Consider the following 15,096-nt stretch of genomic DNA (forward strand, 5'->3'; position numbering starts at 1 on the left):
TATCAGAAACAACAGGGTGTGAACAGAGTCCAGATCCTAACGGAGCTGGGCCAGCAGGAAATGGTGGCAGCAGCTCAGCCAGGGTGTCTCAGGGCTCAGCTCCGGCGTCCGTGTGCTCTCAAGTCACGCAGATGGGTTTCTGGACAGGTTCCTGCCTTTTCTGAGTTCTGCCGAAAGAGGGACGGGTGGTGTGGGGCCCACCTTTCTCCCCAACCCCGCCAGGCTCTCATCTGCTGACTTTTGGTTCTTCCCTGCCCACAGTGACATTAGGGTGAGGAAGCCTGCTTGGGTTAAAATGCCAAAGGGGTTGAGCACACAGTGTATTCAAAACGACGAATCCCCAGATGTGGGCGGTAGAGCTTGGATTTGAGGACAGTGAGGTCAGGACATTTCTCTTTGCATCTGCCCTGGAAGCTCAGAGGCAGCTCCTTGTGTGTCCAGGGGAGCGCCCCTGCCTTGACCGTACCCTTCATCACCTAGCAGGCTGTGTCCTCTGATGCTAGGTTGCCAAGTGCAGCAGCCGCTGGCACCCAGCAGGTGAGCATGAGGCTGGGCACAAGGTCCCCTCTCCCTGGAAAGCCAGCTCAGGTGGACTTGGCACTCTGTTATCCAACCACGTTTTTGAGATCACGACCTGTTGAGACCATGTCTTCACACCTGTCCAGGTGTTGCTGAGCTTTCCCAAGCACATGACTGGTCCAAATGAAAAGAGGTTTCCTGGGTCTGGTGCCCCCAGAGTCATCAGTAGGCAGATATAGTCAGTGCAACCTGTGGGCATCTGTTTGACAATGTGTGCCTAGCCATTTGATGCCTCAGCTTGGCGAGATGTCGTGCTGAGGGCTTGAGCTGGGGGAGGCAGGAAGCACATGCTGGTGAGGGGTGGCGCTTTTCTTTCCCTCAGGTCCTGGCGGGGCTGTCTGCTCAGTAAACTTGGTATCCGTGTGTCCAGAGCCTTGGTCATTTATCTGGCAGGAGCTCCTTAAGTCAGCGCAGAGCACATTTCTAAATGGCCATTGCCTTGTCAAGAATTCTTTAACAGGATTTCATGTAAAAGAAGAATCCTTGGGCATTAGCGCTGGGTGACTTGTAATTGTCTCACGGGTGATGTGTTCACGTTGTCCCATATCCAAGAGTCCTTGTCCTTAGAAGCCTCCCATTCATTATGACAAGGTTTTCCACTTCTAGGAGGTTCTCCTCTCCCACACTCCAGCAAGCTGTACACGAAACGGGTATTAACAATAGCCTTGAATGTTCTGGGCTCTAATAAATGTAAAAATGGCACTGTTAACCCACCAAAGACTCCCAGGCTAGGATTGGAGCCCACTGTAAAACAGGTGAAATCATTCAAGAAGATTGCTTTATTCCAGAAATACCCTAGAACAGAAACAGAAGGGGCTCTACCGTGCCTCCCTATTCTCCCTCACAGTTTCATCGGGAAAGATGAATTCTGTGTGACAGACACCTTCCTCTTCCACCAGACCCTGGGGCCAGCACAGCTCCTGGACACAAACAAAGCCTGCCTTCCCCTCTGGGTTTCTGTTACGCACTCCCTCACATCAAAGTCGATGTTAAGCAAAATAAATAGCTGCGAGCTTCCTTATTTCATGTTGTTAAATAGCTGAGTATAAGATGGTGGGTTTCTTCCCGTGACTCCAGTTGGAAAACCAGGGTCTGGGATGATCTGGGGTTACGATCTATGAATCCTGTTCACCATCCCATAAGCCCTGGCATGAAATGGGGTTTAGTGTGTACTGATGAATACCTCCAGTCACTGCTGAGCAGCGTTTTTCTTAGAGAAATGGGATATTTGTAAAGATCCAAACACAGAGCTACCTGTCATCAGAAGACTCATTACTTCTAGCCTTAAGTTGGCTCACCTGTGTGCCACCTTTGAAATCAAGGACAAACCACTCCCGATACCAGGACGTTCCTGTCCCTGAACACACCTGCGGCAGGTGCCCTGCAGTGCTGGCCTCTCGGAGATGAGAAGTGACGATGAAGCTGTGGGATGGGCAGTGCCACGCTGGTCTGGGTACACCGTGCTGGGCAGAATGTTCTGAGCAGGCTTGCTCAGGAGTCTTACGTGGTTTGTTCCTCAGCTGGCTATCCTATACTCCTCTAGTATTGAACTTTGCAGTTTGGATTCCATCTCCTTTGGGCAGGGGGGTGGGCTCGGGTAAACTTTTCCTGCCGTTTGTTTCTCAGGTCATCTCTCCAGACACTTGTTTTCTGAAAATTGACAGAGAACTTAGCTACTCTTCATAGTGTTAACTTACTTCCATCAGACTGAACTCTAGCCGGGCCGCTCAAATCCCATCCCACCAGGCTCTCCACCTCTTCTCGGTCATTGCACCTCACTGCATTGTCGGCCCTGAAGAAGGGAGGACTGTCCAAGGACCTTCCTCCAGAAGAGAGGAGGCCAAAGTGGATCCCAGGGAATGTGGTTTGGAGCAAGGTGGGGGGGGGGGTGGGTGTGTGCTTGCAATGTCAGAGGCAAGGAGAGAAGGGAGGGCAGAGGCTTGTCCAGGAGGCTTCCTGGAGAAGGCGGAATCAGAGCTTGGTGGGACACCCCAGGGTCCCCAAGTGTGTGAGGTCTCCTGTGGGCTCTTTCCAAGGGCATCCATTATGGGGAGGTGTCAACTTGTTGCTATGGCAACCTCAGCTTTGAAAGGATGGTAAATGAGTAATTTCTTTTATAAGGATCGGTACAAACTGGTTCCCATGAGGCAGAGGTTAAAGATGTCCCAAATGTCCCAACTTTTCCAACCTGTTGTACCACTCAGTCGCATCTAACATCAACTACTCTCTCTCCCCTCAGTATTCTCCCTCCCATTTTTGGGTTCCCTAATTCACGACAGTGTCTCACAGAACTCACAAACCACATAAAGGAAATGGCTTACGCAGCTGTGGAGGCCGGCAAGTCCCAAATTTGTGGGCCAGGCATTGGCTTTTTCTGACCCACATGGCTGTAGGAGCCAATGACCCCAAACCAGCAGTTCAGACCACAGGCTGCTGGCTCACAAGGCTGCAGAGGTTGGCACCTCAGCTCACACAATAGGCCACTGGCCTGAGGGTTGGTGGAGCCTAGCAAATCTCAGAATTTGCAAGTCAGACAGCAGGCCTTTGAGGAGGTCAGTTGATCATGAGCCTGACGCAGGATCCAGATGCACAGAGAGCCTCGCCAGGACACACACATATATCTTAGATGCAGGCCACACCCCAGAGAAGGGAGTAACTTTAGTAAGGATGGGGCTTGAATCATGCCCTCCTGCACGGCTGTGACCCAAGACATACCCTACACCAATCCTGCCCCATGAACATGCAGAGGTCAGGATCCACAGCACATAAAATGGAGGATAACCACTCAATATTGGGAGTTATGGCTTAGCCAAGTTAGCACATAATCCCAACCATCACAGGTTCCATGTACCTTATTTGCATGGTCCACCCAGTCATTGTATGTGAGTCACACAGACCATGGCTAGAAGGGCCATATTAAGTAGTTGATTACACTGCAGATGGTCAGAGAGGGTGCTGGTACCTCGGGGATTGGACAGGCCCACGTCCCTTCCACTCGTTCAGGGTCGATGGCTGGACCAGCCCCTTTCCTTCACCAACCTGAGCCACGTGGGTCCCTGCAGGTACAGAGAGAAGAGTGAACACATCACTGGATTCCTGCTGTCTGCTTCCCAGAACCTGGGCGTCTGACAGCGGTCAAGTCCCACTCTGCTGTGTTGACCTGGCATGGCAGGGTGCAGCTGTGGGATTTGGAAAGGCGTCAGGCCCAGGGTAACACATAAGAGGGAAGGCTTCCATCCAGCAGCAGCTGCTCAGCAAATCTGCTCGTTTCCACCTCCCTCCCCAAATTAGTGTCTGGCTAATGAAAGTGATGTGTCTCACAAGACACAAGCCAACCCAGGGGTTGAGGAGAGTTGAGCAATCCCCAGTTCGTCAGGCATGTAAGGAGCCACAGAGGGCTTGATTTATTATAGAAACCCTGGGCCCAGTCCCACCGTGGTTCTTCCCTCCTCTTAACAAAGTATGTCTGCCAAGTTTTTTGTTTTTCACCACTGTTGCACATTCCTCATTGATATGTCTTTAAAGGAGAAGCGTGGGCATCATGGTAACTGATCCTTGAGGGTGGGCTTGGGGACCCCAAGCTCAGGAGATAGTCGGAGGGAGGGCCTGGCTCTGTGTCCCTTACTCTGGCTGATCATGTCCTTTTAACCTAAACATCTGTTGTTAACCGAAAGGTCTGTGTTTGGAACTCAGCAGCTGCTCTGTGGGACAAAGATGTGGCAGTCTGCTTCCATAAAGATTGCAGACCTGGAAACCCTATGGGGTACTTCTGCCCTGTTCTATAGGGTCACTGTGAGTCAGAATCAGCTCGAAGGCAGTGGATTAGGTTTTTGGTTTGGTGCAGCCCAAGGAGGGATTGAAATGAGTAAAGCGAGCCAAGCTGCCCTGTTCTTCTCTAGGCCTAGGCAAGGCCATGCAGCGCCCTCTGCCGGCCGAAGAGCTACATCACGGACACTGGCCAGGCGTACTCCAGAGGGGCTGGAGGCTGGAGAGAAGGCTGCCCCGCACAAGCGGTTTCCATGCGCTCGGGAGCGAACAGTGAGCGCGCCCTCCTGCATGCACTCTGGGCTGTGTTTGAAGACAGGTGGGTTGGGAGTTTGGGAGAGCAGAGAAGTGTTGTGCCCCCCTCAGGAGGTGCACACTGTGAGGCCAGCCCATGATTCGGGCCCTCTTCTGTGGCAGAAGTCCTACAGGCAGTCATCTTCAAAATCTAACCTTGTGATTTTCTAAACTTCAAAATCTTATCGTTGTGATTTGTTTGGTGTTAACGTTGCATTTACCAAGTCTTTAAATACAAGTGCGATTCTTGTTCGTTGCAATAAAGCTAAATAGGGTAGAGTTGCCTGAAACGTGTTATGTCTTCTTCTCTCCCATTAGATGATTTGAAAGTTTAACATCTAGCCTCCAGATACCTGTCTCCAGGAAGCTCGGTACTGGTGTCTCTCTTGCCTGGGTTAACCCTCAGGTCCAAAACCTTGCAGGTCACCAGTTAATGCTTTGTCTTACAGTGGAGACATTGCAGAAGTCTGTCCTACCCCCGCGACGCAATGAGAGGCAGTCGTCTGTCTCTGTGTGCGCGGGACTGTAGAACCTCAGCAAATGCACTGTTCGCACAGGGGATGGGTGTCAGACCTGGGGTGACCTTTGGGGCGCTGGAGTGGCCATGCTAATGAATAAGGACCTCTTGGCTGGCATTCTGGGAGAACTTCCTGACGTTCTGCGTACTTTCTCAGGGTGGCGGTCAGTTTTCCATGCTCAGATACGAATGTTCTGGACTAATTTCTAGCACTTGACATTGAAGAAACGGCATCTTCCAGTCAGCATGGAGTTTCTTCTGTTCACATAGACATTGTGATTGCTATTCGATTACTGTCCTAACCAGAAATCCCCACCTACAAATCAAGATCTTTACGCCAGAGATGTAAAGGACTAGAAAAAAAAAAAAAAGATAAATTGCTCTACGTTCGTTTGTGTTACTCCTCAGTCTAAACCCAATGGGAACAAAAGGTGTCATTTTATAGCTCAATTTGAATGCACGTTTGCTTAGTTGCCTTGATTCTTGTTTTGTTGTTTTTGCCGTTGTTCTTAAAGAATATTATTAAAACTAATATTTGCTTTTATGGACTTGTAAGACAAGTGCTTAAATAAAAATGTGTCAAGATTCTTAACACAGGAGTATTTCATTTTCTTTAGCATGCAAAGACCAACACTCAGTTTTCATTATGGTGACAAAACAACCAATTGGAAACATCATGTATTGTTTCTGGCCAGGTCCTCTGTTCTTGATTATAGCTTTTAGCAAGTGAAAATATTGAGATTTCTTGAGTCTTGCATTTAGCACCAGGAAATGTATTTTCATGTGCTAACAACCCTAAACCAAACTAGGAGGATTTACTCAGCATTGTTGGCCAGGGAAGTAGCCTCAATAGAGGCATTATTTGCTCACCTGGTTCCCTGGGGTGGAGTGTTTAACTGCTTAGGACAGTCTCTAATGGCACTGGGACTTGACCCCACTGCAGGACTGGCTTTGTAAGTTCCCCTCATGTTACTGACCCTACTACAGGGTCTTCGTTTTGAGTTGTCCGTTTTTTTTTTTTGGGGGGGGGGTCTATTTTAGAGAGCCCCAAAGAAGTTTTTGATGGAATTAAGTGGGAAGAATAATATGGATCCACAGTTCTTTGCCTCAGATTTGGCCTATTCTGAGTTGATGAGCATATATTTTTTTTATGCCCATTGCCACTGAGTCGATTCCAACTTATACCGACCCCATAGGACAGCATAGAACTGTCCCGTAGGGTTTCCAAGAAGTGCCTGGTGGGTTCGAACTGCCAACCTTATGGTTAGCAGCCAGATGCTCCACAGGGGCTCCGTATTTTCTGTAGTCTGTAAAGTTGGTAAGCATGTGTCTGCGTTTTGCTACCGAAATAGGATTGGTCTGGGGTGTGCCATAATAGCACACACATTGTATTACCTTTTTAAAATCCAACACACCTGGCCTCAGGTGTTGGAGAAGGTGGTCCTGTGTCAGCCATAGCTCAGCTTTCTCCCACAGGCAGTCTGCCTTGGATGCCTATGTTGGCTGCATGTGGGGGGGTGGGCGGGGGGAAGGTTACAGGGTGGAGCCCAAGGATTGAGTGGGTATGACCTTGTCACCCTAGGGTTGGGCTTCTGGGTGTTCCCTGGAAAACGATGAGCAGCTGGGCTCCCCAGTCTTGCTGAGTGGTGGACAGATCCCTGTCCAGGAATCAGTATGAAATCTCTACGTGTATTGGGAAGGGGTCCTCTGGTTACCTCTGGGAGGTGGGTGTGAGGCGGGGAGAGGCTTCTCCCTGTACACCTTTTTATGCTACCAGATGTCTGAGCCATGTGCTTAACGTTTTCAAAAACAAGCAAACAGAAACATCTAAGAAATAATTAAATTTGGGAAAAAAAAAAAAAAAAGCTACTGAGTGGATAATCAAGCATTCAGGAGTAGCTTTGCACCGTTTAGAGAATTAACTTAGTGACCTCAGTCCCCACAGCCGCTCTTTCCCAAGGCTTCCTTTCCTTCCTTAAAGTGCGGTTTTCATCATTTTGTTCCTAATTGTGGTGCTATGGTTGCCATGGAACCAAAGGCTTGGCCAGTGCCTTCCCACCTCTTGGTGATACCTTTGGAACGTCAATTCTGTTATGTCTGGTTTTTAGGCAGTTCTTCAGGTGTGGTTTATAAAACAAATCCCAGATCACCTGTGTAGAGCATTCTCCCAGCTGTCTTCATTATAAAGAAATCTGTCGTTCATGTTTGGCTTCGGAAGATTCTGGAACAAGTTCTTTTGAGGCAGCCTGAACACCTGTGGCTTTATTTGGGATGAGGTGTAGTATCAGAGAGGGCAGACACCACTGGGGGCCAGCATTCTACTGCATCATTAAAATGTGGGGCACCACTATGCAGAGCACCTTCCTGGGCCCAAGGCTCATGTGTCATCATGGTGACTGGGATCCCACTGGTACGTGGAAGTCCTTGTAGACTGTGGCAAAGGAGATGTTCTGGGTGTGGAGTCCTACCTTTAGGACTGGGAAAGGGGCTGAACCTTGTGTACTGCCACTGCCTTGGCCACAGGCCCTTCCAGGTTTAACCACGAAATGTGCTCGTGGACTCCAGGGAGTCACTCAGAGCAATGGCAGTAATCCTTAACTCCGATGGTATTAATTCATTAGCATATTACAAAACTTAATGTTTAAGTAGATTTCCTTAACATAATTTCAGGCTATCATCATGTTTAACTGGTTCTAGAAAAATTTTCATCTTGAAAGATGCTGTTGAAGACATGCAGTTACTCTGTGAAAATCCCCTCAGCTGCCTGATTTTTGGGAAGGCAGGGGCGTGGAATAAAGAAGAGGAGGGAATCTTAAAATTGTACTTGATTGAAAAATTCAAATTAGTGAAGGCAGGGTCGTCAATGGCCAAATAAGTCAGTATGCCCAGATTTGGGGTCTTGTCAGACCGGGGAGGGGAGACTTTTGCATTTGCCCCTTGCTTCTGGACGGTTTTGTGTTTAATATCCCAACGGAGCCCTCGTTGTTCTTTCTTTTCTGAAATCTCCTGTTTCCCTTTGAAATCCACGTGAAACAAACCTTTCTCGTACCATAGCTTTTAGTACTAGCCAAAAATCTCCAAGTAGCATTCTCATCCAAGCTTGTCCCCTCTTCTAAAATTAGTTGAATTCCATGGTTCCCTGAGGCAGAACGTCTCAGCTCCAGATCACAACTCCCATTTTACATAAATCAACCTCTACCCTTGCTGTATGCCCTGGCCTGTGACTCCAGGGTCTCTCTGTCTCTCTGTCTCTGTTTCTTCTCATAAAGTTTAGTGTTGCCATGCCCTGCTTTTTCCATTTCTGAAGCTGTGTTGAGGTTCACCCCAGCCTCTACTGGAGTAGGTGATAGTCCAGTGAAGGGGACAGTGTCCCGGCCGTGTCTGGGCTGAACCAGGGGTCTAGGCCTGCCACTGCACACCAAGCATTGTTCTCATCTGATCCTCACAGCCACTTTGGGATGTAAGCAATGTTACCCCTGCTCTACAAACAAGGAGCCTGAGCCTTCTGAACAGATTATCCAAGGTATTCTGCAGGTAAGTTCTAGAACTCCATCCCACCCCCAACAACACCAATTTTAGCAGTAGTGATTGGTGGAGCACACTCACCACCCCCCCCCTTTTTTTTCAAATGTATACTCTTTTTGAGGGAGGGGTCTAAGTGTTGCCTTGATAGTCTTGATAGATAATAAAAACCAGTTGCCATGGAGTCGATTCCAACTCAGGGTGACCTGTGTGTGTTGGAGTAGAACTGTGCTTCACAGGGTTGTGTGTCTTGTTTGTTTTGCGTAGGGCTTTTATTGGATGAATTTTTTTGGAAGTAGATCACCAGGCCTTTCTTCCAAACCCCTCTGGGTGGACCTGAGCCTTCAGCCTCTCATTTAGCAGTCAAGCACACAACCATTTGCACTCCCCAGGAACACTCAGGAGGTTACAGCGGTGATCAGTTCAGTGGCAGGAAAGGTCTTGGTTTATGAGTGGAGACTGGGATAACATAAAGACTGGGATTGCAGAAGCCCCCCCCCCCCCCCCCCCCGCCTGCATTGGTTTTCCTCACAGGAGGCTGTGGGGTCAGTGGGGATGGCCGGGAGCTGGCGTCATCAGTGTAGACACCAGCCGAGTCGAGTCGCCTGTGCGGTTGAGGAGTACCTGTCTCTCACCTGGAAGAGGTTTTATGTTCCTCGAGTTCTCCCAGATAACGTATCTTGGGAGGCAAAGGAGGAAAATGTCACATTTCACACATTCTTGTTTCCAAAGAAATAGTTTGGGGGTGGGGCAGATCGAGGCTGCATGGGTCATTGGTTGCCTTAGAGCCCACCCACGCCAGGCCTCCAGGGCTTCTGCAGCCTTGGTGGCCTCAGGGACCTGAATTTTCCACCAGTGTGGGGGAGCCTGCAGGGAGGACCCCATGGGAAGAGCTAGTCACTGAGGTGCCCCCACCTCCCTGAAAAAGCCAGCCACTGGAAGTCAGGAATGACAGAGGGCGGCTTCTTTTTTCTAATGGGATGCAGACAATTTGTGTAAGCTGATGGCGGATCTTGTCTTTGATTGCATGATCGAGATTCTACTTATCAATTTTTCAGGAAGCCATCTAATTATACAAATTAAAATTCAAAGGAAAGCAAAAAGAATGATTAGGCCTCACTTGGGGAATTGGAGGAGGGGGTGTGAGATGCCTTGCCTCAGATGATATCATCTCTCAGGCACTTCACAAATGTTAACTAAGTCATTCTCTCTCGCCCTGTGGAGGAGGCGGGTCACTGTGGAGTTGTGTTTTCATGGCAGCTTCAAAAAGAGGGGTGTGAATCGAGGGCTGGGAACCAGAGTTCAGAAACTCAGCAAACAAAAAATTGGTGGCCCAGAGCAGTCAGGCTAGCCTTGCGGATGGTGTCTCTGGTCCCAAGGTCTTGTCCCCCTCTTCTGCTTATTACTCTCATCTCAAGTTCGCCAGAGTAGAGACCATCCACATGAATGGCTGCCTTTGAGGAAAGCCTAGATAAAGCAAAATGAGACCTTACTGTGAATTGGATTGTGTCTCCCAAAAGGATATGCTGAATCCTAAGCCCTGTACCTCGTGGAACTCTAATTCAAGGCAACCCCATGCGTTTCAGAGTTGAACTGCACCCCATAGGGTTTTCATTGCCTGTGATCTAATTAGATCTCTAGGTCTTTTTTCCAAGTTGCCTCTGGGTGGGTTCAGATCACCAGCCTTTAGGTTAGTAGAATACTTTCTGTTGTATTGATGACATCGTACCATGGCGGCGGGGGGGGTGTCCCTAAACCTAATCACTTCTGAGTTATAAAAAGAGCAGACTGGACACAGAGAAACACCCTGGAAGAGGACAGATGCCGAGAAATGCCAATTGCTGGCAGTCACCAGGAACTAGGAAAGAGGACTATAGAAGGAATTGACAGGGCTGACACCCTGGTTTGGACCTTTTACTTCCCAAAACTGTGAGAAAATAAATTTCTATTCTGTAAAGCCATTGATTTGTGGTATTTCTATTAAGGCAGCCAAAAGAAACTAAGGCAGGGTTAAGAAGTGTATTCACTCCATCCCCATCCGCTTGGATACGCTGAGTTGTGACTTGTTTTAGGGCAACCTCTATGTCCTCACTAAGCAGATATGGTAATTCCAGGTTTTAGGGAACTTCCCAATATTGGAAAAAGTTTGTTGTTTCTTGGATGTTATATTAATTATTTATGGGACTGGAAATTGTGCTTTTCCTAGCTCTTCTTAAAAAGTCATATAATTATTGCCATAAATCTTTGGGGTGCTTTTTCAGCCTCGTTGCTGGGAAATTAGCCATTAACTACCAGGAAGTTTCCTACCTTTCAGTAATAGGGACTCAGACCTGCAGTGTGGCCTCTGATGAAGTAACTCCCGGTATAATTAACATCCTTAGATGCCATTCGTCACCAGGAGGTGGGCATCCTTAACCGCTGAGCCTTGCTTTTGTCTTCATCTTCTCATTTGCTCAGTAATGGAGAACCGTGTTTTTTTTTGTTTGTTTGTTTGTTTGCTTTTAAAATTATGAGGCTGGTTTGGTTGAATTAAAAATAAATAAAACCGGAAACTATGGAATGGAAACTCCATCTTGTAAATCCTAGCTTGAATTCTTGAAGTTCGGTTTTAATTGAGAAATGTAATTCCCAAAGCAGTGGGTCAAAAACCAGGACCGTGAGGGTAAGCAGTTGATTTGTGGCCTCACCTGGTACATTGATGAGCAGGAAACTATGGGGAAGACCTTCCGGAACCACAGCCCCTGACCCCCTCATTGGCAGCAGCTCCCTATCCCTCAAGCAGCCTTCGGGGTCTCCTCTTTAGATTCCCATATGCCCCAACTCAAATGGGGAGACCGTTTCTTGCCTTCTCCCTCTGCTTCGCCTCTGCCTGCAACACCATGGAGATGCGTGGAGAGGCACAGGGCACGCTTTCCACTTCTCAGTCTAAACCAGCATCCTCCTTCCAGTCCGGGAAGCCAGAGCCCAGTGTTGGGGCCAGCCCTCCTGGGCCACCACCATTGCCAATGCCATCAGCAGCTCCCCCAGATGCAAGGGAGGTGGTAGGAGGTGGCACTGGGCAAACCTTGGTTAGGAGGTACTGTGGCTTCCAGCTCCCTTATTCTGCTGTCAGAGTAGGGCTAAGGGGCCGAGGGACTGGGGCTTGTGCTGTGCTGTGTGGTGGTTTTCACCCCTGACCCCGGGAGGCCTTGAGGAACCTCCAGTGTGGCATGGCTGGGTGGCACATCGCAGTGTGGGTCCCTCAGTGAACCTCCCTGCCCCCCAGGTTCTCCAGTCTGGTCTGTGAGTTGTGCCCCACTGTCGACAGCACCTCTGTCGGTGCACAGGAGTAAGGGGCCCACCAAATGCCCCTGACCTTGGAGTATAAATTGTTACCATCCACGTTGGTCACTAGTCAGTTTTTACAACCCATGCTGCTGTTTCTGGCTTTCAGAAGTAACGGACCGTGGTCTTCCGTGTTTTCATGTGTCTTCTTCCCTGAGGTAGAAGGCAGGAGAAGGCTGAAACGAACTTGTAGCAGCCGCCTGCGATCAGTGTTTGAGGGAGGGGCATCATCTCCACACTCTGGGTGGCAGGTGCCCTCGTAGAGAACGAGCAGCCGTAGAGTCCCGAATGATGCCTTGTCCCGTGCCCCGAGGGGTCACCAGAGAGTAAGGATTCTTTTCTCCTCATTTCAGGGTTCATAGTGGCGTAATGCACGCAGACTCCTGCGAGGTCCCCTAAGTTCTTGCCGGTTTTGCCTTTTGAGTCAGAGAATTGCGAAGTTCGCTAAAGAATGGCCCTTGTGGATAAGCACAAAGTCAAGCGACAGCGATTGGACAGAATTTGCGAAGGTAAGAGCCAGCGCGTTTGGTGGTTTTTAATGACAGAGGCGAGGTCTTGCTCACCAGACCTGCTCACCTGCTGTGTCAGAGCAGACCACACCATGGACACCAAGCCCCTCACTGGGGGCTGCACTGCACCCTCCACTGGCCCTCCCAGGCCAGCCCTCCAACCTCCCTCTAGCACCTTTTACATCACACCCCTGCTGCCAGGCGCCCTTGGTACTGTGGTCAGCAGACCTGACCTTCACCGAGGACCACACTGACTTCCAGAATATGGGGGCAGTTGGGGGTGGGGGGTAGAAGGAAAGTCAGGGAAGCAACTCAGCATCCATTTCTTCCACACCCCTAACATTGTTCTGCATGTGAACGACACTATTAGGACCATCTTTTTTTCACTTCCTGAAGTCTCCAGGCTTTATCTGTTTCAAATTAGGATATTTACAACAATGACTTCCAAGACCTTCCTGAAGAGCCCAGCATGGTCCCTTGTGATGTGTACAGATAACATCCCTGGTATCTTTGGAAATGTCTGGAAGTGTTTTATTCATGAAAGGAAAAATAAACACAATTAAAATCTAATGGAAACCTGGGGGCAAAACTCTGAAATGTTGATTAAGCACCATCCTTTCCTAATGAGGGAGCCATAAGAAACCCAGAGTGCAGGCTTTGTCTTTTGGGTTAAGTGCGCCTCGCCAGTCTGCAGGCCTGGGCTTGCTCAGGGTGGTTGCTGATGAACTGGGCTGCAGGGGCAGCTGGGAGGTGGCAGGTCACAGGTGAGCCGGGTGGCCCCCTCCTTACTTCACCCTGTGTTCAGACAGCGCTGGCCAGCCAGTTCATGGACAGGGATCCATGCCCCATGTGCCCTCCCCACACCTGCCTGTATGGAATTGTTTGTCCTTTAAGGAGGTGTGGCTGTAGCCAGATGCCATGGGGGCATCAGAGATGCACACAGTCTGCTATTGTGCAGGGACGCCCTTCAGAGGTGCTTCTGGCTCGTGTGCTGCAGGAGTTTAAGAAGGTTTGAAAACTATATCAAAGTTGAAAGAATACTACAGTGAGCAGCCATATTCCCTTCAAGTACGTTTACCAGTTGATAACATCTGTTACTTTTTCTTTCGTTTTACAGATATAGGTATACATTTATACCTGTGTGTGTGTGTGTGTGTGTGTGTGTGTGTGTGTTGTATGGATGGGTGGATGGATTTTTTCCCCCAAAACCATCTGAAAGAAAGTTGGAGCTGCAATTTAATCTTAAGTATTTATGGCATGTATCTCCCACTAGGACATTGTCCTGCTAACTGTAATATCATAATCCCCCCCAAGAATTTAACATCACTACGATATCATCTGGAAACCCTGGTGTTGGGTTTTTTTACGATATTACCTAACGTAGACTTCATACTCACACTTCCCCACGTCTCTGTTGTTAGCTCTTGGTTTTGTGTCTCTTGGCTTATGCAGAAACCAACCAAGGGCCTCACATTGCATTTGGCTGCCATATCTCTTTAGCCTCCATGGCCAAAACAAAGCCTCTTTGTTGTAGGATGCCCCACATTCCAGATTCATCTGATTAAATGGGATTTAAGAACCTCTCCTGACCTCTAATACCAAGAGGCTTCATTGAGGGTGCTGGGTCCTGCTGCCCAAGAGCCTTAGCGGGTGCTAACTGTCCAAGGTTGGTGTCTCAGATGCCTCCAGGGCTGATTCCACCCCTTCCCTCTACCCAGCTGCTGCGAAGATACCGAATCAGAGCTGAGAATAGGATGGAAGAGCTGGTCTTTTTTCCTGTTTGTACTTCCATAGCCATATAAATCAACTTTGTACCCTCGGAAGGAGATTTTGTCAGTTAGGGCAAGACTGTTGACAATACTTTCAAACTCTGTCCTTCCATCAGGGTTTGCCATTCCTCCCACGCATCTCTTTACCTGTAATAGAGATTTTGAAGCCAATTTTTCATCACAGAAATTTCAGTATCACCGTTATCTGTGCACAGAGTTCCCAAGACTGCTGCCATTTTGGGTTTTTTGTTTGTTTAATTTCTCAGCAGCCGCTATCGGGGATAGACACGCCATAGTTAAGCTGTAGCTAGTACTCCCTGATCTTGAACATGGATTTGGCTTTCCTCTCAGTAATGACAGGTGTCCAAGATGCTGCTTGTGTGTAGGGTGGTGTTAGCTTCTGGCATGTACAAGCTGATTTTGTCCATAGCACCTTGTATCGGTCAAGACAGGTGGGTACCCCATTTTACAGGGCTTACCAGTGAGGAACAGAGCAGTCCATGATTTGTGCCCAGGAAGTGAGGTAGTCTGCCATATTTCACTTGCCCTTTTTGTCAGACTCACTTCGTAATGGGTTTGGTGGTTTCTCCTACTTGAAGGACTCCTGTCTGCATCCTAACCTGACCTCCTTTGCACACTGTTCCACTTGGATGGCCAGAGAGTCCATTAACCTGTTCTCCTTTCCCCACCACCCACATCCTACCCCAGGTACTTTCTGGTTCCCTAGTGTGTTTGCCTTTAGGATTAAAAGTGTACAGCTGCTCTGCTCCATAACAGCCCCCTCCATCCACATTTGGGCTTGGAGAAGCTTTGTCTT

The 15,096-nt window shown here is 48.8% G+C and overlaps 1 protein-coding gene across 3 annotated transcripts in view; it reads left to right on the forward strand.

Moving 5' to 3' along the window:
* Nucleotides 1-15,096, forward strand: part of CTBP2 (C-terminal binding protein 2) — a 161,671-nt gene that overhangs the window by 106,600 nt on the left and 39,975 nt on the right. For 2 of the 3 annotated variants that reach the window (XM_064269199.1, XM_064269200.1), the window contains exon 3: nt 12,355-12,510. In XM_064269199.1, the coding sequence (XP_064125269.1) occupies nt 12,453-12,510 (58 nt within the window). In that variant the 5' untranslated portion in view covers nt 12,355-12,452. Of the gene's footprint in view, nt 1-8,669; nt 8,690-12,354; nt 12,511-15,096 lie in introns of those variants that run through there. The other variant, XM_064269201.1, reaches the window with a different exon arrangement.

The sequence above is a fragment of the Loxodonta africana genome, chromosome 16 (genome assembly GCF_030014295.1).
Source record: "Loxodonta africana isolate mLoxAfr1 chromosome 16, mLoxAfr1.hap2, whole genome shotgun sequence".
NCBI classification, from domain to species: domain Eukaryota; kingdom Metazoa; phylum Chordata; class Mammalia; order Proboscidea; family Elephantidae; genus Loxodonta; species Loxodonta africana.